This window comes from Balearica regulorum, chromosome 1, assembly GCF_011004875.1.
Source record: "Balearica regulorum gibbericeps isolate bBalReg1 chromosome 1, bBalReg1.pri, whole genome shotgun sequence".
NCBI classification, from domain to species: Eukaryota; Metazoa; Chordata; class Aves; order Gruiformes; family Gruidae; genus Balearica; species Balearica regulorum.
The window spans coordinates 96,917,802-96,942,986 of NC_046184.1; the positions used below are offsets into that span (position 1 = coordinate 96,917,802).

The 25,185-nt window shown below is 40.5% G+C and overlaps 2 protein-coding genes across 8 annotated transcripts in view; one reads left to right on the forward strand and one right to left on the reverse strand.

Annotated features, from left to right (window-relative positions):
* The window catches only part of GUCA1C (guanylate cyclase activator 1C), a 134,807-nt gene that overhangs the window by 99,479 nt on the left and 10,143 nt on the right, over positions 1–25,185 (reverse strand). For 5 of the 6 annotated variants that reach the window (XR_012837884.1, XR_012837882.1, XR_012837879.1 and 2 more), the window contains exon 1: positions 3,793–3,940. The exons of the other annotated variant lie outside the window; for it this stretch is intronic. The gene's annotated coding sequence lies outside the window, so the exon portion shown is untranslated. Of the gene's footprint in view, positions 1–3,792; positions 3,941–25,185 lie in introns of those variants that run through there. 6 annotated transcript variants of the gene reach the window in all.
* Positions 13,060–23,737, forward strand: C1H3orf85 (chromosome 1 C3orf85 homolog). 2 transcript variants are annotated; one of them, XM_075767683.1, is made up of 4 exons: positions 13,060–13,173; positions 20,734–20,882; positions 21,082–21,167; positions 22,996–23,737. In XM_075767683.1, the coding sequence occupies exons 1-4, from the start codon at positions 13,137–13,139 to the stop codon at positions 23,072–23,074; spliced, it is 351 nt and encodes a 116-aa protein (XP_075623798.1). In that variant the 5' UTR covers positions 13,060–13,136; the 3' UTR covers positions 23,075–23,737. The 2 variants fall into 2 exon arrangements, with proteins under 2 accessions (XP_075623798.1, XP_075623805.1); XM_075767690.1 differs by having other exon boundaries at positions 13,083–13,173; positions 20,746–20,882.

The following is a 25,185-nucleotide window of genomic DNA, read 5'->3' on the forward strand; positions in this document are numbered from 1 at the left end:
TGAACTGACAGTACATTAATGTGCTTACTGGTGTCAGTAATGCCAAGAAATAGGCTTTTACACCCAAATGCAAAACATGCACTTTTGCATGCCTTCTATTTGAAGCATAAATATAGTTGTGGGGCGAGGAGGGGAGAAAAAGAAGGGGAAAAAAGCTTCCAGAAAGGCAAGATCCATTTGACTGTGGGATAGTTTTCAAAGAGAAATGAAAATGTCATCACCTGACATTTCCAAAGCTGAGCTTTCAACTCCCGAGACAGTGTGCAGGCAGGAGTGTTAAATAGAAGAGCTGGTCACAGACCAGTACACTCTCCACGTGTTTCCCTGGGGCAATTAGCGTCACTTCCCCTGCCAAGGGGCTCACTGTGTTTACTGGTGAATGTCAAGTTCGGTTGCTCATGAGCCTCTGAAAATAAACACTACAAAGTTACTGACAGGGCCTTTAGGTTGAAAAATGAATCCTTCTAACTCATACAATCTCAAAAAAGAAAGTTTAATTGAACAGTCCTTTGAAAGAGAGGACGCTACGCTGCCTTGTGACATTCCCAGAGAAGAGAAGCAGAACATGCAACAAAAGACCTGTCTCAAGCCAGCATTTGGGCTGCCTTAATCTAGTTTTTCTCTCCCCTCCTTTCCTGTTGCACTGCTGGATTCATGTTGCAGGGGCTCTCCCCTTCCTGCAAACACACAGGAACCATGTCACAGCAGCTCCCCCTGAGGGATCTGGAAACATCAACCCAACACTGAGATGCCATGAACATGCCCTTCCTGCACCGCAGCCCCCAAAGTGCCCAAGGACCACAACAGGCTGCATGGAGGAGCCTTTAGCTAGTGCTGCACCGCATAAGAGCACTGTATATAGCCTCAGAGGTCTTAAAATTCTCAGCAATCCACAGAACTATTTTAAATTATTTTTATTTAGAAATCCCTTTATGACTTACTTATAGAAAGCATCACTTCTGAGGAGTTGTATAGACAGCAATACTTAAAAAAAAAAAAAAACCCAACATGTAAGCAAGGGGAGTCAGAGCTGAAGGCCTCCCACACACAAGAAATCACACCAACCTCCTCCTCCCCTTGCTTCCCTCCTCGTGAGACGCCAACAGTGGGGAACAGAAAGCTATTTCTTCCTTTAAAGCCCAATACTGATGAACGAGTCACTCCCCTTTGAGGAAGAGGGAATCAGCAGCAGGGACAGGTTGGGCTTCCTTCCAAGCATGCCATCCTGGACCTGCCCCCAGTAAACCGATGGCACCGCTTATACAAGCGGGGACTATCTGGCACATCAAACCACGCAGGGAGGTGGCGTTGGCTCTGTGGCACGGTGCCGCCAGCAGCAGGTAGCCGCTGTCCGGGGCCAGTGTTGCCAGACCGCCTTGTGGCTGATTCTTGCAGCAGGGAAGGGATTCCTGAATAAAAGTCTTGGTTAAAAGGAAAAAAGTAAAAATAACGAAACAAAAAGGCAAAAAGCTTTAGTTTTCACTTTAGCCACTCATCTGCAGGAGTGGAATAAAGTCACTCTATGGAAGAGATGTAATTTAGACTTCCAAGCCATTCGTATTCATCTGTGGCAAGCTCAGCCATGCTGACCATCCCACAAATGAGACTGACCAAGAGCAGTGAGCCCTGTGTGTCCTTCACAAGCTTTATAGAATTAAGTTGTCTTTCAGGCAATAGCTTGCTATGCCTTGGTTTTTGTTGGTTTCTTTTTTTTTTTTTTTTTTTTACTCTGGGTAGCAAGGTCTTAATGCAATATCTGTTTACTACAATTCTCCAAGAAGCAAGATGTTCCTTGGCTTTTATCCAAACCACTTAGTTCACATACATATTGGAAAAAGCTGTCATGTCAGCAGCTAAGGTTGATATCAAGAGAGACAATAAGAGGATTAAGAGGTGGAAAGCTTTAGAAGGCAAGCTACTGAATATTTCACAAGAAATGAAGCTGAGAGTGCTACTGATGCAAGGGGAAGGTCAGAAAGCTTAAATGTTTCAGGGACAGTTAAGAAATAATAAAATAGCCATTAGGCATTCCAGATGTTGATATGCACCTTTTAGTATCCCAGTATTTCAGTCTGACTTTTGTACCAAGGCGAGTGCTTTGCTGAATGCGCGTTGGTGACATACAGTACTTGCCAAGGGAATTTGCTGGGACACATCTACAGCATCACAGAAATGATCTGACATTTGAGAGTGCCTCTAAGGGCTGATACTTTGTCATTTTATTGCTCATTTTTATTAACACCCGAAATGCTGCTGATGTGGATGGAGTTCCACATCTCCAACTGTGAGGGTCTGGTGAGATCCAGACTGGTGAGAGATTTCAGAGAGACTGACTCCTTGTCACAGTTACCCCTTCCTACCTGATCCTCTAATGACCTGGTTAAACAGATCTTCTCCATTGTTTCACCACCACCAAGACCATGTAGTTTGGGGGAAAGAGCCGACAGTAGAAGAATTATACTGTGCTTTACAAATATTTGGCAGCACAGGGACCCAAAGGCAGAGGTAAGTCCAGGTGTCCTCTGTAGCCTCCTCAATGGCGGGAGGCAAGGCACAGCAGGAATCTCTCTGTAATGGCTTCATTCTACGCTACAATAACCTCACCTATAAACTTCCAGGCACAGCCTGCCAATGGGCCATTCAAAGAACATTAGTTTCCTGCAAAGTAGAAAAGGACTCAAGTATTACATTACCTTATATTACCCTTTAACTCACAAGTACTTCTGAAATGACCCTTCCTTCCCTCCCCCGTCTCCAGCCTACCAGGAAGTTATTAAGGAACTTGGACAATATATTTTATATCTTTGAGCTCATGGAGCATACTAATGAATTAACACCTTGTCAATATACTGTTTCTGTTATACCATGTTTTTATGGCACGTTTTACTTAATGACTTTCTGGAAATAGTCATAAGAAATTTCTCTTCCCCCTCCTGTTTAAGTACAGATATTCTGCTGCGAAAGTCAAAAAATGCTCACCATTTCCTTTTATTTTGACATGCTATTTCAGTCTTGCATCCAGGCACTTTGCGGTTTAAAAATGCTTGAATTATAAAGAGTAATTTTTTAAACCTTATGACTTTACAAAAAAAGTGGTTTATTTCTTACAAAAGGTAACTTGGCTTTCGATTTAAAAGAAAATTTCTAGAATTAAATTGGGAACTACTTTTTGTTGGTTTTTTACATTAAAAATTATTACATTTAAAAATTTCTATTTCCCCATGTACTACTACCGAGCTATTGTGTTTTCACATTATGAAGTAACTTTGGCTAGCAACTTGCCTGCTGTGTGATTTCTCTTTTATTCTTGGTAGTTATTTTAAAGTATTCATCCCATTAAATAACAATGGAAGACAATAAATCTGCATGCACAATAAAGGAGTTTTAGAGGTTTATACTCTTTGGAGATGGTAAATACACAATCAGCCACAACTGCTTCTTTGAGAAACTGTGCTAAAAGGACAAGTCTACATTAACTAGCAACTGAAAACTGATCTTCTGTACACTAGTTGAAATGGCTGGGGGCAATTATTTAGTGAAACAATTAATTGCAACAGATGAAAAATAAAATGTCTTTTTTTTTTCCTCCCCAAAGTAACATGCCAGTTTCAACCCAAATTTTTGCATTTAGAAGTGTTGATTCTAGACTAGATAACATGGGATGCTATTAACATGAGAGAGAAACCTTAATCTCCTGCACCTACAATAAGCAGGAACATGGAAATCAAGATACAAGGCTCAGAGACTTCAACCTATGTCTCCATCATGCCAACATAGGTTTAGATTGCTTACCAGATTTAGTGCTAAGTACTGTATTTCTTTCAAGCAATTAGACAAATCATTATAACATTGCAGCAGTTACTTCTCCAATTTCTGTTTTCCTATGAGATCCAGTGAATGTCTCCAGTATTTTCTTGAGATGGAGTAGCCCCAGATGTCAGTCACTGTTGCAGTAGCAAAGGAAACACAACCATGTAGGTTCAGCTCAATACTTTTTCCCCATTAGCAAACAATGAAAAACTAAAATAAACAAAAGCCCCAAAACATACAAATTGCATTACTTCATTCAGATCACGCGTCACCATTTTCTGTATCACTTTTGTAGAGCATAGCTGATTTTGTCAAAGCTTTAACCAACTAGCTGACAGAGAATATCTTCCTCACTCAGTCATTGCAGATTACACACACACACACACAAATTGTCCTTAAAAACCATAATATTTGCTAGGCATTTATGAACATCTCCACAGTCACTCTGAAAAGGAAGTCATGAGTAGAGCTAAAAATAAATAAATTTGAATGTTTTAAAAAATTAGAAGTAATTAGCAGTAATAAATCAAATAACTGTGTTGTGCTAATGATCAGGAGCAGTATCCTCTGTTTCAGACATAGGGAGTCAGGTAAAAGCAGCTTTGTCTGGTGATTCAAATACAAAATTGTGAAGAATTCTGTTAAGTATTTCTAAACAAAATGCTCACCAAGACATCTAACCCCCTTTCTCAAACAATGTTTTAATCATTTTTCTATGTTGTATTCTGTGCATCCATTTGCAACATTTTAAGTGGTGATGCAATTACTAGGGCTGTGGTCTACTGAGTTATAAGGCTAATATATATTTTTTTGAATCTGGTATAAAAAAACCCCAACCTTTTGTGATAGTGTGATGGAATGATCTATGATGAGCTGGAGCTATGCAGACATGTATTTTTGTAATTAGAGATCAAACCAGGTTTCATACCTGTGTAGCTCCATTCCTAGTGGATCTATCCCTGTTTTACCACTATAATGAGATTTAAAACCAGGCCTTGTCTTCCAAGTGCACATAAGGATCAGTTCATCCCACATTCAGCAACAGCAGGTGACAGGAGGATCGAAGCCAGATTAACAGACAGACTTGTCAGAAAAAGGATTTAACTTGACTGTGTTAAACACACCTGTGGCATAAGTCACACCAATAGCAGTTAATTCCCACTGCAGTCTGTGACAGCACTGAAAATGCTCCTCATATTACTCTAGTTATAGAATTTTTCATATTTCTCATCGAGATACTAATTTCCCCAGTTTTATGACAGGATTATGAGAAGGCAGGCTATGATGCTCAGTCCTATACATCAAAGTCAATTCTTTTGGTTGTATGTTATTCAGCTTTTAAGAAGTGATAAAAAATGACTTCACAACAAGTAAAGATTTGTTTGTTTATAGACGTTAGAAGTTGCTGAACTACGTAAGTAAAAGAGAGTGACAGCACAAGACACTCCCAACAGCTTTATTGTTTTAGCTGAGAAATGACATCCACATGCCTTCCCCTCTAAGGGCTTGTGTTAAAGGGAGCAGAATCATCAGGTCCTACCCTGGGTAGATCAGCCTGACTTCATAAACATTGCCTCAAATCTGTGCAGGAGCAGTAGTGTATATTAATTTCCAGAAGAGAGAGGGAGGACTTAAAGAATTCTGCATTTAAAATTGCTTTGAGTTACACCTACCACAATTCCTACATCACTGCTGGCAGAAAGGCAGAAAGAACATACAGAAGATTCTGGATGTGGGTGTTAACCTAACGTAAAAGTTTCCCTCAAATTATAATTGGAATGCAGCTTTGTCTATTTATAGGCACAGAGGCAAGAGGTGACCACACCACTGCTCTGTGGAGAAATAGACTGACTTTGGTCATGGGGTGGAAGGTGGTGGTGCAGCTCCCCCATCCCTGGGCCACTTTGTGATCCCAACATTGTGTTCCTGTCTTGGTTACAAGTGCAGTGAGCTGGAACAACCTGGCACTTCCTTGTTTTCGTTACAGGTGCGGTGAGATGGGATGATCACGGCGCTCCCTAACCGTACCTGGAGCTCCTGCTGCCTGGAGCGTAGCCCGATCCAGAAGGTACTAGAATTACGTGGTAAGAATTATGGCCTGAATGGAAAAAAAAAACCCCACTGACCAAAGTCAATCATCTCACAATCCTATAAATAGCGATCCTACGTGAGACCCTTTGAGCTCTCTGGGATCGCAGCATGCTGGGACCCAGTATTTCCCCCTAAATTGGGATGCCTCTCAGGGTAGATTTCGCAAGGATTCAGACTGTCCACTGACAAATGCCAACAAAGGAAAAAGTGAGTAATTCACTACAATTTGTGAAGAGAGAAAAATCTTGATCACAGGTTAAGATCTGTGTCTGTATTTATGTGTATGTGATTTGATTTAGAAAACTGTTGTCTCATGTGAACCTCGCCATTTTCAAATCTTTAACTAAGTTGCAAAATTTGGTTATAACAAATTGTGTTGTATCACCTTTTTTTCATTGGCTGATAATTGAGTGCCATTAAATACCATACAGTTCTATCTTGTGATTTACCACAATAGGGTTAATAAATCTTAAATGACTGCTACCTCAAAATTGTGTAAAATCAATTTGCGATACCTTATACTACATCAAGGGGAACATGGTGTGTGTTTTTTTTCTCTGCAAGCCACGGTTTCTCCATCATGGATCAGGAGTGATGGATTAGAACAGCTCCAAGACCTGTCAGCTAATATCTACACTGCAGCAAGATCAGACAGCAGCAGCCTGTCTGGAATGCTGTGACAATTTCTGGCTGCCACCACGAGAACCACAGGTCATGCTACCATAGGAGATTTTAAAGTAGAAACCTGAAGTTTAAAAAAAAAAAAAGGCACCAAGACTGAATGCTTACTACTTATTCTGTAGAAGATTGTGCAGCAAGGTAAAGTACTGACAGTCTATTGGAGATTTTTCACATTGCTCCAGCTCATTACACTGGGGCAGCTACATTCAGGTCAACTGAGAACAAGGCCGGTGTCAGTGTTATCAGTGGGGCTGGCGACTCAGTTACACCCCTGGACCTGTACTTGAGGTCAATGTTTAAAAAACCCAAAACACAAAAACAAAACCACACCCCCCCAAAAAAAAACACCCCACCACCAAAAAACCCCCTAGACAATCCAGATGCTTGTAGCTCCTTTAACTTCACTATGCATTGAAGACACCCATTATCCCATGACAATAAGACACTCAATATGTACAAAATCAGACATAATGTAAAGCATAATGAAATTGCTGAAAATGTAGAAAAATACTGAATGCACCATAATAAACGATCTGCAAAAGATGTTAGAAGTTTAGTTATTACAATCTCAGCAACAACAGATTTGTTTCTTAGACATTACAGTCATCTGTGACGTTCATAATTTTGCAAACAAGATGACCATTCAAAGCAATGATTATCTAACTTTCTAGGCCACCTTCCTGAATTTTGGCATCCCTTCTTAAACTTTCTATCAATAAAAAGGAAGGAAGGAAACTGCAGTAAATGGTAGTGCTGGTCACATGTTAAGAAAAGGACTATGAGATTTGACCCTGTAGGTGATGCTTGTAGGAAAGGGACTTGACAAGAATGACTGAGGGCATGGAAGGAACAAACCTTCTGACTACTACCTACACCCCAGAAATCCAGCCAGAGGTAGGGCAAACCAGCGTGGTGACTCTGCCTGAGACGTGGCCATGCTGCCCAAGTAGCAGGGCACAGGTGCCCACCCTGGTGGCATCCCAGTGCAGGTGCTCCCATTACACCCAAAGAGCAACTGAACACTCACGGTACATGACAAGGTGTCCTGACCACCAAAGCGAGGTGAATGCCATCAGATGGTCTCACACCCTGGCTCCAAGCCACTCACAAATTGAGAGGCTTAAATAGACAGCTCCTGTCCCTGCTGCCAGCTGTTCCTACTGCCCCGTGGGAGCTTCCCTGGAGCAGCCCCTGCTGCAGACAGCAGCTTGGAGGTGCTGAGGGGCGAGCTGAGGGCCACTTCCAGCACCTGCTCCTGGAACTGGCAAACTGAGGAGTATATGTCATTGAAAAGTGAGAGTTTTAGACAGTGCAATTCTGGGAAAATATGGTGAGTTAAAGCATTCATACCTTCTCCTCCCATGAAAAGAGCATCACTCATGCCCTCAGGAGTCCTAAAAGTGATAGAACAAAAGTACTTTAGCACAAGGACAGGACTGGAGGTGGTGTTTGGCACAGATTAACATAAGCTTATCAAGAGCTGTAGCTGGTTGGAATAAAAAACCTGAACTAAAGCACATCTCCAAGCCAGAAGGTGTAAAATACAAAATCTTGCGGTGCTCACCATATGCCAGTAGGCTTACTTCAAAACACGCTAGGCATTTGAAGTAGTGGCCAATAGAAGATCTGTTAACTTGTTCACATTAGACCTCCCCGTAGGTCTTAGCTCAATTCCATTGCACACAGATTTATATAAATTGCCTTTACAACTTGGAAAAGTAGGGGATAATGAATCCCTAAAACCAGGAAAATATTGTAAAGGCAGGTTAGTAAGCAGGATGCACTTAATCATCCTAGGACTTTGGTGGTGACTTTGGAGAGGCAGCCTCCCCTGCACTGCTTGTGGCAGCTGGAACCAGGGTGCTGCTCCTGGCTCACACGTAGATACGCACCCTCAGTGCCAGCCTGATGGCAGGTGTCGTCCAAGACTTGCCTATTCAGAGGCAGTGAGGCAGAATATAGAAAACAGTAACTGAAATAATGCAGCAAGGAATCAGTGACTGACCCAAAATGCTGAAAAGCCCCGAGTACTTTCCCAAAACTCCTGCCAAGGACCATCTTTTGTATTGAATTGCAGCAGCACCCACACTGCAGAGCGTCTAACCCAGTATGAGGCGTCTTACGCTGTGCTCCTAAGACACAGCTGCAGGAACAGGTCTGCTTCACTTAGGCTGCTCAAGTTTGCCTTTGCACTGCCTCCTTTCTCCATTTAAACTAGACCAAATCAGGCAGAGAATATCAAACATAAAAACAAGACAAGGTAAGAGAAGCTCATAGCTTCTTTATGCTGCTAATATACATCCTGGTTCTAGTCCTTACAGTAGATTGCCACTCCCGTACAACTTTTTGTGCACGTATCCTCTGTTTTGAGAGAGGTCTTTCACATTCCGCATATGCTTTATATTCCTTTAAGTATTACCTTGCACTCGTCTCATCTCTACTCCAAAAACATACCACAGCAACACAACAGGCGTTCTCAAATTGTTAAAAAATAAAGTTCAACACTGGTGTAGGCACATCCACTGAAGTCAAAGATGTCTTAGAGATGAGCAAACAGAACTGGCAAATGTCAGACAAGCTGAAACAAATGAGGAGTTTGATATTAAATACACCAGAAGATAAAATTTTTCAACAGTTACATAGTGGTTTACAAAGCCCAAGAGATTAGCATTACACTTAGATGAGAAACTTGGACAAAAAGAGTTAAGCTTCCTGCTGTGAGGCACATGTACAGGTGTGAAGCAGGTGCCAAGGAAGAACAAGAATGTGGATTTTCTAGCTCAAATTGTTCAACTTAATCTTCCTTTATGTTCCCTAACCCAGTCTATATATGATTTCCTACCTGTTTGCTCCTTCCCAATAACTTTATATCTGTTAGCTGGTTTCAGTGAACTTGAAGAAACAAGCAACCTTAAGGATATTCAGCTTCTCTCTCTCTCTCAAACATTTTACAAATTAGCCATTTTATAACTATTTCACTAGTCAAAAATGCATTGAAAAATTATTTAAGGAGATACTTTCCTCATTATATATCCAACAGTTAGCGTCTTTCCTAGGATGTTTTTAAGACAGACGCCATCTCTTTTCTTCCTAAAACTGTTACAGCTATAATCAGCTACAGTTTTAGGTTTTTTCTCTTTTTCCTGAAAGAAAAAAAAATTGTTACCAATAGGAGAGCATAGATCTTTCCCCTGAAATGGTGATTTACTGTCTAAGATTACGAAATGTAAAAGGAAGAATGTTCTGATCTTTCCCTAACTTAGAGTTCTGCTTTTTTGAAGCCTACCTTACACACCTTATTGATAAGACCAGTACCATTGCCTGAAATGTCCCTTCATATAATCCTACATTCACTTGTCTGTAACTCAGTTAAACTTTTATCATTTGGTCTGATTTATTATTTTTTTTTTAAAAATATGTCAGGTGTCTGCCTCAAGCTGAAATTTTTTTGGAAGCATTTCAGCCAATATCTCAGCTATTTCTGCAAATGAGACAAGGATGTGCGGGGGGAAGTTTAACTTGCACTGAGTATTCTGATGACAACTTCTTTGAATAAGCTTTCCATGCTTTAAAGTAGGGAATAGAAATTTGACAAGAGAGGGAGGGCATCATATCAAAATGATACGATGATTCATTCCTCCATATGAAAATTTGAGCCATTGGGCCAAGTTATAAATCTTCCAAAAAACTGCAGCCTGCATATCTGTTAGTGATTAACAGCTAAAATTCTACATTCAATGAACACATTCATGCTTTTCATGGGTTTTTAGTGATATCCAGATTGCCTATATAATGCCCTTAAAGAACAGCTAAGAACACATCTGTCTCCTAAAAGTTTTTGTATGTGAGCCAGCTGGGCATATGCAAGCCCCAGACTAAATACACATTACAGGGCTTCAGCAAGAACACTGGCTATTCTGAGCAGAGGTGAGACTGGGTGATAGCAGGGCGGGGGTGAACCTAACAGCTGTATACCCGCATGGATATAGGAAGCGGGACACGTATGAGAGGAGGAAAGGAAAATTGCACTGGCAAGCTGTTGTCCTTATAAGAGACTAATAAATTCTTCAATCTAAAGAAGCTGGGTTTTACAGGCATAGCATCATTTTATGTGAAATTGCAGAGCATGCTACAAGAGGGAAGACAAATCTTGAGGGAAGAAGGTAGAGTTGTGCAGGCTGGCAGGAAAAAGCAGGGACAAGGAGCAAGACCAAAATCAGACAAGGAAGTGAGGTGGCAGGATAGGGGATGCAACAAAGAAAAGCAGGAGTGTTCAGATGTCATGGATCTATATGTCCAAGGGAACATCCTGTCTGCAGTTTAGCTGTTTCCCAGATCTTGTGTCATGTCCTATGCTGGCTGACCACTGTCCTGCTCTACAGTCGAGTAAGCCTTGTGTTCTTCTGAACTCAGAGCCTGAGTCCAGGCATTGCAACATCCCCACCGTGTTTCGTGGCCTCACCAGAGGACTTTCTGTGCTTCCCAGTGAGGACTTTCCCTATAACAGAATCAAGGCTTCATCAATAAAAGATATAGACAAATCATATTCTCCAGCACATGACAGGTCTTAATTGGAAATTGCAAGAGCAAGAATGAATTTTTAGGTTTTGGAAGCCTGGACTTTGGGTACTCAGGATCAGTTGGGATCTGTGGCCTCCGTCCGACTGTTTTATAATTTTTTTCAACTCCTCTTGTTCCTAAGAAAAATGTTTTCGTCTCATCCTCTTGCTTCCCAAGATGAGATAGGAGGAATAGATGTCTTGGGTTTGTGTTGCCAGTCCAGCATGCCTCCCTGTCATCTGTTCCCAGGTAGCAGAGAAGTCTTACTGGCTACTAACATCTTGTTTTGCCTAGGCCATATCACTAGCATTTTTCTCTATGAGCAGGCTGCACATTAAAGGAGAGGTAACTGCAATAAATATAAAATGACACACCAACATGTTCTTCCATATATTATACTAGGAACTGGGAGGAAAAACCCATGGGAGGGAAACTGCAATAGAAAGGCAGGCCCATGTAAGAGAAAAGTATGGAAAAAGCTGAAGATGATGGTACAGAAAAGTTTGAGAGAGAAAAGCATACCTACAGCATGGTGTCCTGGAACGTATTTCTGGGAGATCTAAAGTTCTTGAGACTCACCTGTCACAGACATCTGTATCACCCATTGGCAAATGTCCCAGTCCTCGCACCTTTAATGCTAGTCCACAAAAATATTGACATCAACCATTTAATTTAGTAGCTCAGAGATGGGGAAGACTGGTCCCGACATACCAAGTTTGGATAATTAATATTTGTTGTTAACATGGCTCCAGAGTGCTGAGCATCTGCCTCCATGCAGAATTTGCTAAGTGGGGTTGATTGATTTATTATTTTCTTTTTAGAACAATACCAAAATACTGAAGTTGTGAAGCGACCTACTGCAGGATTAAGGATTCCACTGTTAGACCTGCTAGTCAGTCTCCCCTCCTGCCCACCCACGTGTAACAACAAAACATGTAAGCCTCTGAAATTACATAACTAAATGCTATTTTACTTCCCAATAAACCTTTGCTCCATCCAGTGTCTAGACTGGATGTTTCTCACTGTGAACGTAGAAATGAAGTACTACTGCCCATCAGCATGGAGTCTGGTCCCTGACCAGTAACGTCAGCAAGGTCTAATTCTCTGACGTAAAAACCTTTGATTACACGCATGCCTATGCTGGTGAACTGCAGATCAGCTCACCTCAATGCGTGATAAAGCTCAGCTTTTCTGTGGTCCGTTGTCACCAGCGTAGGTGAGCTTATGAAGGTAAACTGGTCTGCAGCAAGACAACTGTCACTAACAGTGAGTTGTATTTTATGTACAAGGCAAACATTTATAAGGCAACATTTAACTGGAGAGATGGGAAAGGTAAGATGGTCTGAACTCACATATGTGAGTGACAGTATGTCCCCCATACCACAGAGTCCCAACATCAGCAGAAGGCAACAAGAGACGCTGTGACCTGTGCCTGATTCAGGGCAGGAACCCAACTCCCTTTCTCCTTCCCTGTCCTAATGCTTTCTCTGTCAGTTTTATCATAGGTTTATTTTCCTCAATCCAAGCATGATACAACTAGAATACAATGTCTGTTTAGGCACTGCTCTCAGAGCAGGTGGATTCAAACACCATTTCCCATCGTTCATATTTGCATCAAATGCTCACATCCATTTCCACAAGGAGGGGAAAACAATCATGCAGAAGACTGACTTGCAGACACCTACCTGTTCAGTGGGCACAGAACATGCCCAGTGTGCTACTTTGCGTTATAAAGCTTATGCAGAAGTTAATGTATCCACACAATAATGAGTCATTATGGCTCATTAGAGGCTCAGCTTGCAAAGTCCAAAGTGTGCAGAGGCATATAGGACAAATCCAAACTAAGCATTGTACCCTGCCCTCTGCCTACACCAACGATTTACAAGTATCTGGTCAATGATTTATAAATGTAAAGATAACAAAGTATAAAGCTGTCTGACTGCCTCTGCTTTGCAAGGGAAACACATTCTGGATAATTAGCCACGTCTCTGAGAATGTTTCAAATTTTGGTGTCTGCTCTGCTGTTTACAGGTAAGTGCCTGGCACCCTGTCTCATGTCATTCCCTTCTGGCTTGTTAAATAGTCAGCTGACAAAAAAGAAAAAAAAAAAAGAAACCAAACCAAAAACTTGTTACCATCGGAACAGCACTAATGCAAAAGAATTAACTGGAAATCACTGCAGCAGGGACATATGGGAGAGTGGGTGAGCACAAGACTGCACAGCAAATTCTGTGAAATGCAATCTTGATTCTGGTCCTTGTAACTACTTTTGAACCTCTTACTGCTCAACTCCTTGGGTATTAAGAGCGAGGACACATTCCTGACCAAAAGGATTCTTACAGGATCATTTCCTGAACTGTTATAATTGTAGGAAGAGCTTAATGCTGTTTTTCTGGAATCTTCAGATTATTCTGATCTCATCATTTATTGTTTGTAAGAAACATGGACATTTCACATGCATTTAAAAGGACCTGAAATGATCTATTTCACAAGTGATTTCTGGGATGTCTGATTTTAATTGCTCAAAGACACTGATTTTTTTCTCAAATCTCGCAGGCTGTCTGATCATTGAACCTTCACAGTACCCTGCAAGCAGGGCACCTAAAAAATCAAAGATTCACCTGTAAAACCTGGACCAGAGCAAAAATGGACAGAGCAGGTCTGCAGCATCAATAAGGCTGAAAGAATGCTCTTTCCAAAGCAGCAGACTGGTACAGTCAATGATCAGTGATGCACATGATGTGAGATTAATTTATTCCTCATTAAATTAGAACAAACTAGGTAGGCACTAAGTGACTATTGACTTCTCAGGTGATTGCTTGCGTCATGGAAAGATGCTCCATCCACACGCATGCATTAAAAGCTTTTCTTAGATCTGAATGCTCCAATACATGTGCTGTAAATACAAGATCTGAAGAGCTAAGGCAAAATGAGGTAGACAGAATTAGCCAATACATGATAATGAATTAATAAAAAAGGTGGTTTGTGAATTGGGACCACAATCAGGTGTACTTTCCTGGGCCAAATTCTCTTCCTTGTCATATCATAGAATGGTTTGGGTTGGAAGGGACCTCAAAGATCATCTGGTTCCAACCCCCCTGCCATGGGCAGGGACACCCTCCACTAGACCACGTTGCCCAAAGCCCCATCCAACCTGGCCTTGAACACTTCCAGGGATGGGGCACCCACAGCTTCTCTGGGCAACCTGTGCCAGTGCCTCACCACCTTCACAGTGAAGAATTTATTCCTAATATCTAGTCTAAATCTACCCTCCTTCAGCTTAAAGCCATTACCCCTTGTCCTATTGCTACATGGTCTTGTAAACAGTCCCTCTCCAGCTTTCCGCAGGGAGGGAAGGAGATGGGAAGGACCTTTCTCTCTCCTGCAATGTTAGAGCTCACCTAGTAACCTTCCTTTCCCCTTATTTGCCCTTCCTGATATGTTGTGTACCTGAGGTTGGACTATTCCTAGGTACTTGTCTGTCTTCCTGAACCTTACCTCCTTTCCACTGAAGGCCATCGTGATACAAGCAGTGTCACCTGAAACCAAACCAGGAGCACAGCAGCCTGCCGCTCCTCCTTTTGGAGGACTTATCTTTGCTTTCATCTCGCTGATATGTCTGTCTTTCCCAACAGAAAGACCCTTTTCCCCAGGTTCCTTTCTTTGAAAGGCAAGAAGAACCATTTATTACTGATTTTAAAGAGCTCTTAAAAGTTTCATTTATCACAAATAGTTTGGTTTTTCATTAATTGTGAATCCTTTCAACAATGGTCAAGGTGGTGGCAAGTCAAAATAGAGGCAGTAAGATTCACTAATGAGAACCTGACACTTCATCACACCGTCAACTCAGCTGCTATGAATCACTCCCCATAATAAACCATCTTCACACCTCTGGGAAGAGGTGTTCTGGGCTGTTTGTTAGATCTTTTCTTTAGCCTCCACAGAGTGCAGCAGAAAGGGATGGGGTACAAGAGTGTGGTGCCCTGGCACTGGAATTATTACTGAAGTCTCTCAAATGTCTGACTGAGGTGTCTTGTCCATTCACTCAAGGTTAAACTGATGGCCGCATATGGATGTAGAAAGGAAATTTTGCCAGGACCCACTGAGCAGGACCAATACTTTTTTTAATACTTTGCTGCAGGGGAAGTAGTTCCTTCCCTAGGATTATCTAGGATTTTTGCCAAATTGCCTTGATATTTACCCATACCTGACAACTTTCCTGGCCCTTGGCTTCACACCAGCAATATGTTCAATAGCTAATTCTGCATTAAGTGTAACTTGTCTGCCTTTGCTGATAAGGGAATGAGGCTGATGCTGTATCTCTCATGATTGCTAATGACTGAGTTCTCATCTCCTGACCCAGAGAGCCCTTGTATCTGGTGCTGTAAAATTAAGAATTGTCAAAGTACAGAGAATTCAAGCTTTAAGAATAAACAGATGAGACAAAATTTCAAAGATTAGGTGATATGAACAGTGTTGAAACACTTAACAATCAGTGACTTTAAATTTTTCTATCAACAGGTATTACCAAATCTGACTGACTTAATTAGAAGGCCTGTTACCATCCAAACACTTTGGAATACATAGCAAATGTGCATACACACATTTCTTTTTCACCATTTGAAAAAGCAATATTCAGGTGTCTGACTTTAACATAATTGTGCTTTTCAACTGAGAAAACATGACACATGGCCCAAAGGTGGCCAGCAGAATCCTAAAGACCATCCCTGCAGCAATCCACCCACATATGCAACATACTGACAGACAACCATGTCTTGATTTCCATGGAGTGCCAGATAACCTATAGAAATACTTTAGTGAAGAGAACACTAGCTGCTTCCACGCTTCTCTTTCAGCACTTGCACTGTTGCACGCTGTGGTGTGCAGACCATGTCCCAGGGTCTGGCTTTGTGAATCTTTTCTGGATTTAGAAAGTTAGCTAACTGAAGCATGGGGGGGGTGGTGGGGTGAGGGGGTGTCCCCCCATTCTGGCTCATTTCTTTAAAAACATACTTGAGCTGCAGCATTTAATTTACTTTTTCAAAGTTCCCAACACGTCAGCACCAGCCACCTCAGCAAGGTTAAAGTGTCCAAGGTTGAAGTTTAGCTCTGTCCAAGTTTAGCCTGTGTCCAAGCGCTGTCCTAAAGTGCTGATAAGACCAGCACCCTTACCCCTGCAAGCTGACATTTTGACCAGACAATCACCAAAGACGATAATAAGAAGAGTTATTAGACTAAAAGGAAAGGAGCCAGAACAATTGCCAACTTTTGACATTTAAATTCCATTGATATAAATAACTTCAGCAATAGGTTTTCAGGTTGTCAGAAACTTGCAATAGTCTTCAGAAACTTGGGAGAGAAACAAATGGCTCCAGTTTGTATGACAACGTGCACAGAGAGGGACCGAAGTGTTGCTAAGTAATTGTCAAATTTTTTGTAAACATCACAGCAAATCAGACATAAACCACTTTTCCCTGTGGTAGATGCACACCGGGGATAAATTTTGGTCCCAAGCCTTGAGATTGCTTCTCACCACTTATACACTACTGCTGACCTAGTTCAAAAAGGCTCCCGGGATGGAAGAGGGTGAAACACATCCTATACTAAAGCAAGTTCAAAAGATTGTCTTTTCATTTAATTCTACCATTAGATATGCAAATGGTGGCTTCCCTGCTCTCCCCAAAGACTGCTAAGCACACAATGGCTTGTACAGCTCAGCTTTTAAAAAAGAAAAAGCATATCAATTAAGTGGGTGCCTAAGCAGGCAAAGGTGTCAAAATTGAATCCCATACTCACATTTTTGACCGTGTGAAGGGGATCATTGCACATTCAGCTGATAGAAAAAGATGTCTTCCTGGGAAGATTTTGTAATTGTATCCTGCTAAATATCTTGCTTTCTAGAAGTCTATCCTTGCACAACAGAGTTAAGCTTCCATTTGAGTCTAGTATGAAGATATTTTAATGCACAATAATTTAAGATCCATGCAGGCTGATTTTATATTTTAAGTGCAATTTGCTTGCTGTACTGTAATACTTTTTTATTATTACCTTGACATTCCAAGCTATTTGATATGCCTTTTTCATAATCAGGTTTTGTTGTTGTAGGGTTGGATTTTTTTTTTTTAACAGTCAATGCTGGATTAAGTACACATTTACTATTTTGACAAAGATGACAATGTTTTACCACCATCTCCCCACTCTCAAGTTTAGTCTTAAACCAGTTTGCACTAATCCATAACAAGGTGCTCAGAAGATACCACAGCAGTAATGATTACTAATAGTTTTCCCTCTGGACAATCTGTTTAGGTGTACAGGATAGACAAAGCTACCTGCTGAAGGCAATAATTACACGAGCAAAGCATCTGCTTGCAAAAGCCAGCCAATTTTTTCTATAATTTGCTTTTTATATGAGAACACTGAGTGAATCTTCAAGACATGATGAAAGGAAACACTAACTGGTAACAGCTGATACAGCCTCTGCAATAGTTCACTCCCCACACACATTCCTCCTATTTTCCCTTTAGGCCATTAATCCCTAAATGTGCTTTTCAAATAACATATTTATCTAAGATAAAAGAGGAAAACTAGTATTGAAGAAAAACATTAATGTACAACATGTCTGACTGCTCTTCACAGTGACTTAACTTTATTTCATTACAATTTGAAATTCTTCATCTTTTTTCAGTTCAACTTTATGCACAGTGAGCCATTTCATTAACATTACCCACCTGCTCCTAGCTCCCTCTAGTCTCATGCCCAGGTGCTCCAAAACTCCATTCTCCTGGTTTCTGTGTTAGTCTTCTGCAAGATGGAGAGCTGCAGTCCAGGAATAGTCTGTGTTTATAAAGCACCTACCTGAACAACAGACTCTTCCACAGTCTTATACTCAGCTGTTCAAAAGGTGGGGAAAAATTACACGCAGTCTGAGAAACTTAAATTGAGGCAAGACGTAAGCTATTTGCTGAAGACGATACGCTGTATTCAGAGGGGCTACTCAGGAGGAGCCATCTGGTCTGACGCCTCTAGGTCTGTATTAGAGCTTTAAGACCTTGTCTTCTCTGAGCTCTGCCAGAGCACAAGCAAACGCACAACCCTGCTTGTCTGTGTAGTCCTAGCGAAAGACCAGCAGGACTATTTCTGGTTTCACTAGAAGTGGTGTCACTAGAGTTCTTCTGCAGGTGAATGAAGTTTGTCCCATTCAGGGAAGCTTGCCCCATTCAAAGACATATAATGATCATTACAGTAAAATGAAGGGAGAATGAGGTGAGCCTAAAGGATTAGCTTGAATGCAAAGGCACTTGCCTGATTTTCTTCCATTACTCATGCATCTTTGGAGTGCCCCACCAGCTAGGGACAAGTCCTGCAGAGATGGCTCCCAGCTGCTAAGAGTGAAAGGTGGAAGAGTTTGGGATAGCAGCCAGAAAAGAAGAACTGGATGTGAATGGTGGCAAAAGCAGCCAAGAGCAGAGCTGACACCCCTGCCTCCCCTCGGAGCAGGCAGGTGCACCTTAATCAAAGTGCATATTCAGTATGGTTAGGGATGGCATTTCTCATTGGATACAGGTGCAGCCAGAGCAGACTGTATATTAAAAATGTAAAGTTAATACCCTTAAGACGCAGCACTCTGCGCCGCAGTAGCCAAGACAACACCTCACTGTCCCACCAGCAGAACTACAGCTCATTCTTTGAGGATGCTGGCAGTGGGGAAAAGAAACACAGAAAACAAAGCTGCTTAATGACCTTTTTTTTTTTCTAGCTCCCCATATAGCTGGAAGGCCAAAGCACATATTGGTGATAAAATTTAATGTTTAATGGCCCTTACTAACTATACACACATTTAAACAAAAGTGAAGCCTGTTACTGAGCCAATTTTCTGATCCCTGTTTGGTTATCTCAGTCCAGAAATATAAGCATGATTTTACAAAATATTTAATATCAAAAAACCTCCCAAATTCACTAAAGAGAAGTTAACAGCTCATAGATTTTCTACTGGATAATAGCAAATTGCCAGAGAAATAATGAAATTTGATGAGCTTAGTTTTATCTTGTGCAGCTCTGGAACAGAAGTATAACAGCTTAATAGACAAATGCAAGAAATATTTTTTCTTCTTCCCCAGGCCAAAGTCTTGTTTTCCGAGGTACAGAAATAGCTATACCTCAGTTCCCTAAGGGACAGAGCAGTTCATTCAACAGGAGTCTTCACACCAAATTTCTGAACTTACTATGTTTATCTGTGGAGTTAACATTTTTAAAAATATTATTCCTTGAAGATCCCCTACCCCAAAATTCCTGGCTCCAGTTTCTGATTTTAAAAACTAGGAATCTAGAGAAAGTCAAGTAGGAAATAACTACTGGGACTTTCATTGCTTGCTAAGTAAATTTTCTAAAGTACTATTTCATGTGTCTGTTAAGAGATGATAGATGACAACCACCTTCGCTTCTTTTTTTATTCATTACTGTATAATCAAGCATTTTCTCACCTTGTTTTCAAGTGTTTTTTTTTGGCTATAAGAAGAAACAAAGTGAAAAGGAGCAGCAAATAGTCTAGCTTACATATCTGCTACCTATCTATGCATTGAACATACATATTTTCTATTTAAAAAAACTAAAGAACAACCATATTGCGGATGGTCAGCCAAGCTAGTGACAATAGAACTTCAGGAATAAGGGCATTGGAGAGCTGTCAGTGAGGCAATAGTTTGCCCTGCTGAGCTCCTATTGTAAGGCACAATACACAAGGGTTCAAGTCCTTGGCCCACCTGTACCAAGTATGTGCAGGTCATCCTCAGGTGTCCATTTAAACTCACTTCACTAAATTGGAGCACAGCTGTTTACAGGCACTGACCTCAGCTTGGCTGACTTATCTGAGTTTGAACTGAATCAGTGGCTCATTAAAAATTGTACAATTCAGACTGACATACTATTTCAGACCAGTTTAGCCCCAGAGGAATTTGGGTCTCAATCACTGGAGACTAAAAAGAGAAGACTTTTCCTGTACCAGGGCCTTTCATAGGAAGGTAATGAGGAATTCAGCCCTTTTTCTTGGGCAGAGCTGTTATTTCAAGAAGATCTGCAAGAAGTACTTCTGCATCTGGGGTGACCTCAAAAGTTGTCTAAAGCAACACAATAACAAGATTAGAAGTGCAATATCTTTTGCTCACAGAATAATTTCCATGCATCCTATTTCTATGCTGCTACTAATGAGAATAAATACTACATCTAAACCAGGAGGTTTAGAAAGCGTAGTTAAATTCATAGGTAGATTTAGAGCTTTTTAAAAGAACTTTAGGCTTCCCAGCACACCTGAGACTAATGCAATTCTTGTCTAAGTTTTTTCTTAGGTCACAAAATCTTTTATTAAAAATAAGTTAATGCCTTATTTACTTTGGATTCAACAACAAAATAATTTATAGCAGCTGTTTTATTAACTTCAGGCTTAAAACCCCAAAATCTTTCTGGAGATCTAAGGTAGGACCATCTTTGATTTCTGTTAAATAAGGACCATGTCTTTGGACCTGTGGTTTAGGTACAAATATGGTTTTTGAAGTGCACATTTGAAAATATTTTTCTGATTTTACAAATATTTCTCAGCTTCCATATCAGGTGTCTTTGGAGCACCATTTCTGACAGAAGAATCAGCAAATCAATTTATACGACTTAAACGACAAATACCATATTCTCAGAACTACTGGGACCCAAGCAGCAGCCACAATGCATGGGGATACACTGTGGCTGAACAGGTATTTTCTCCATCATCTCGCATCATCTATTGAAAAACAGAAGGTAAAGGTCTGGGATTAGCACATAACAGTAACCCTTTGGGTCAAAGGAAGAAATTTGTCTGATTTATCAATGTATGCAAAGTTGAATAAATACAGTGTGGGACTACTGAGCAGTACCAAAGATCAGAATATTCTTTTCTGTTTTGATCTACTTCAGGTGAGTGAATCATGGACAGCTTTGAGAGACACAGCACAGTACTACATGGACTTGGGTTCTTTTGCCTTTGATCCTTCGATTGCCAGGTACGATGGGGTTTCTCAATAGTGTTTCACAGATTCAGAATGCATGCGTGTGCCTAAGTAAAACTGACCAATATAAGAGAGCTGGCGATTGGGTCCTAGTGGCATAACTGGATACATTAACAAACCCGATTATAAGAGACATCTTGAAAAGTTAAGGAAAATTTGGGTTTGCTGTCCAAATGTTATCATTACTTAAATGTAGTCACTTTATTGTGGCAAGTTCTTTTTTAAGTATGCTTTGGAAGAATTCATTAAAAGCTCAAAGAATATATAATTTTTTTAAAAGTCCACAGAAGCTAAATTGCAGCAATAATATCCTACGTAGTCGATTTAAAAAGCAGACAGAAAGTAAATCCTGACAAGAAAACTAAAAGATAAAAAAACTTCATCTATTTCAGTAACAAAACTGTATTCGGTGTAGAATAAAAACTCAGCAGAACAAAACAGAGAATGAGACATAGCAGTTGGTAAAACCAGTATTTATAGATCAGCACACAAGTACATGAAGTGTCTCAAATTATCATAGAGAAATTGTTTAGGACTATGCTAAAATGTACACATTTTGGGGACATAATTTTGTCAAATTTAGGGGACAATTGCTAAATGACTCAGTTTGACAAGCACAGTGCAGAATACACACATTATTCCTGTGAAATACTTTTCATATGAAGATACTGTAATCTTTCAAAATGGACAGGAGCGGGTAGAACTAAACTCATACAACTTCAAGTTTCAGTGCTTAACCTAGTTACCTAGACATAGCAATCTGATCGGTCTGACTGTAACCACCAACAGGAAAATGGGTAGACTTCTGCTCAAAATCTGCTTTGAATTTTATTGGCTTAAAAGTAGCTTTCTTTTTAAAAGCGAGCACCAAGTTTCATTTTGAAATGTGGCTTTTGAAAAGCATTGTTTTTATGATTTAAGAATTTGATTTGGAGAGTCTCAGACTGAGCTTTCTAGGACTGTTCCACCTGAAAGGTGATGTCAGCTTCACTCATTCTGAGCAGAAGCAAAGTAGAAGAGAATAGCTCTAAGTCATGATTTCCTTGCCCTCCTGCCAAGCCTTCAGCTGGTGCCCTTGGGTGACTGGAAGGAAGCAGCAGGATTTTCTCCTACAATTTCTAATAGTGATATGGGCAGCAGCTTGCTTGGCTGGCAGCAGTCACTTTTATCTTATGATAAATCTGAAGTTACCTGAAGACAATTTACTCAGTTTTCAGGAAAAAAGCCAACCTGTCTTTTCCATCAGAAAAATTTATCCAGATAGAAAATGCCTAACTACCTCTAATTATTAGTTGTCCAATACACGTGTCTGAAGGCTGTGATCCTGACAGCTGCCAGGCATACTGCAATATGAGTTATGCCTCCAGAATGATAATCCTTATGATTGTCATATGACAGGATTAAAGCCAATTTACAGAAACACATTTGTAGGCACTCCCACTGAAGCATGTTTATGATTTCAGAAGGATGCTGGGTAACTCCCAGACTGAAATAAAGTTCCCAATGCTAATATAACAGAAATTAACATCCAGAGCTTTTATGAAGGCATATAGTAGAAAAGACATCAAGCTAGCAGTTACAAAAATGTTACAGATAAAGTAAAACAATAATTTTCAACCTTATTGTTCATGATTAGTGGTATTTCTGAGAGAGTCAAGAAAGGCAAGCCTATACAACATATGCAGGAATCTGGTTAAGGGGCTGTGCTTCCAGAAGAAAATATTTGCAAAAGCTTGCAAATCTGAAGAGTGCAGCTTCTGACAGGAGCTTTAAATTAATTTTGCAAAAGTTTTCTAAAAGCAATTTATTCCATCTTTTCTAGTGACAACATCAGATCTTACACGGACATGCTACAGCAGTCTGGGACTCACCTCCAGCAGCAGACAAGGATGAGCTATTAAACCCTACACGTCTCGTATCTGGCAATGCTAGGATATGGCATGTTATGTATTTGCCATTATGTATTTGTTAAAATGACTCTCTCATCCCACCATCTAAAACCAAAATTAACACACTAAATCTCTCAATACCACATATTTTATATTCGTCAGTAGGAGTGAGATATAAGTCATGGTAAGCTGAGTAAGAAGATGAAAACAAGGAAACCATTAACTCTTAGCAGATTAGGTTAAAAAACCCCAAACCAGTGTTTTCAGATAAAAACAAATGTTTAATCAAAAAAACTGTTTTAAATGTGCATTTGTGCTTCTGTGACTGAAACTCACTTTTTTATTTCTCAGTATTTTACATCAGCTACTTTTTGAGAGGCAGTTAAGAAATGGAAATCAGTCACTTCAGGTGGGTAAGAGAAATTGAGCACATTTGCTCCAGATTTGGCTAGTAAGAAGAGCATACTTCCTGTACTTCAAGTGTATTTCCATTTTTTCAAGTACTGGGGTCAAATTAGTAGGTTTTATAGTATACATCCATATCATGTATATGGTTTGCTTTCCACATTTAAACTTCTGTACCTGGTCTTGAATGCCAAAACCAACTAAAGCCACAGCTCCCACTGTGAGTTGCTTTTTCTTGCTCCATGGAAGTAGGAGCCGGCAAAAACATTATTCATGGCTCCTTTTCTCATAAAAGTGGTGATGACAAAATGTTTTTCATGCCATGTTCTTAAGTCTGGAAGTTTCCCCATTCTTATCCATTAATCTACCTTATTTCAGTACATCTTTGAAGAACATACTGGGCTCCCACATTTCTTTTATGTGTTATTAATATATTGTGAGCAATTAAAAGCTTTTAACCGTGATCAAAATTTCTGCATGGAGAAAGAGGACCTATTAGGGAAACTGACATGTATGGTAAACTTAAGGCAGGCAATTTTCCTCTCACTTTTTATCCCCAAATAGCAGGTTCTGGGTGTTGTGAGTTTGAGGTTCTTCGTGAATATGGACTGTCTACTGACTGGAATGAGTTAGAAGATAATATTGGATCTTCTAAAATGAAATGCGTATTCTATTATTTTGGCAATCTCTGCCATGCTCCCAGGTATGAGACAATCCTTAGGCCACTATTAATTTCTGTGAATAAGACAATGGGCCTGAAATTGCCATTATTCATTAACTAAAGCTGAAAATTCATTAAACACTTGGAAGAGATAAATGAGGTACAAGTTCAGTATTTGCCATGTAGAATTTCACATCTTCAGTCACACTACTTAATTATGAACAGTTCATTCAAAGATAAGGGGTGACAAATGATGTATAGACTAAAAGACCCCACTAGTTAAACACAATCATGGCCTGTCCCTTCTGTCCCTCTTCCCTGTGCTGCTTGGCCTTGGATAAGTGAGCACTCCAGATCCTAAACCTTCCAGTATTTTCCTCAGTAACAGTGCAAGCATCACAGAACCTGAAGCTCTTCAATTTGTAGCAAAAAGCGGTACTGTAAGGATATGGACTGTATTTTATTCTAAATGGACATAAAGTAAAAATCAAAGGATCTGCCTCTTCCAGCTGTGCACCTTGTTCGTCCCCAGATTTTGCCGCTCTGCTGGCAGGGATGCCCAAGCCACTTGCGCATCAGCTCCTGAAGGGCTGCTGTTTTCAGCCCTCCCTCTCTAACTGATGTTGTTGCTGCCAAGACAGGGGTTTGGGACCTGCTTGAGAATTAGCTGCAGTTTTTGTGCCTGCATAGTAAGTCAAACCAAAATGTGAGTTAGTTCAGGAGTTGATTTGCAAACGGACAAGGCATCCCTGGAGTGTGGATGACAAAGTCCACCAATGAGGTGGACGGTAAAACGAAGTGTGTCTTACCTCATCTACTCTCAGCTGGTGAGGTAACTGCCCAACCTTTATGAGCCATTTTATGGTTGTCAGCGCCATAAAATTAGAATAACCACTACCTTAAGTCTATTGCCACGAGGACAGTCTTGCATAAGGCTGGCTTTGTGACCAAAACATCAGACAAAGCCAGGGGATGCAATTTGACAGTTCTGTTGTACTTAGACATGACTAATTCCTTTAAAGAAGCTGTTCTGAAAGCCAGAGCCTCAATCTGCAAA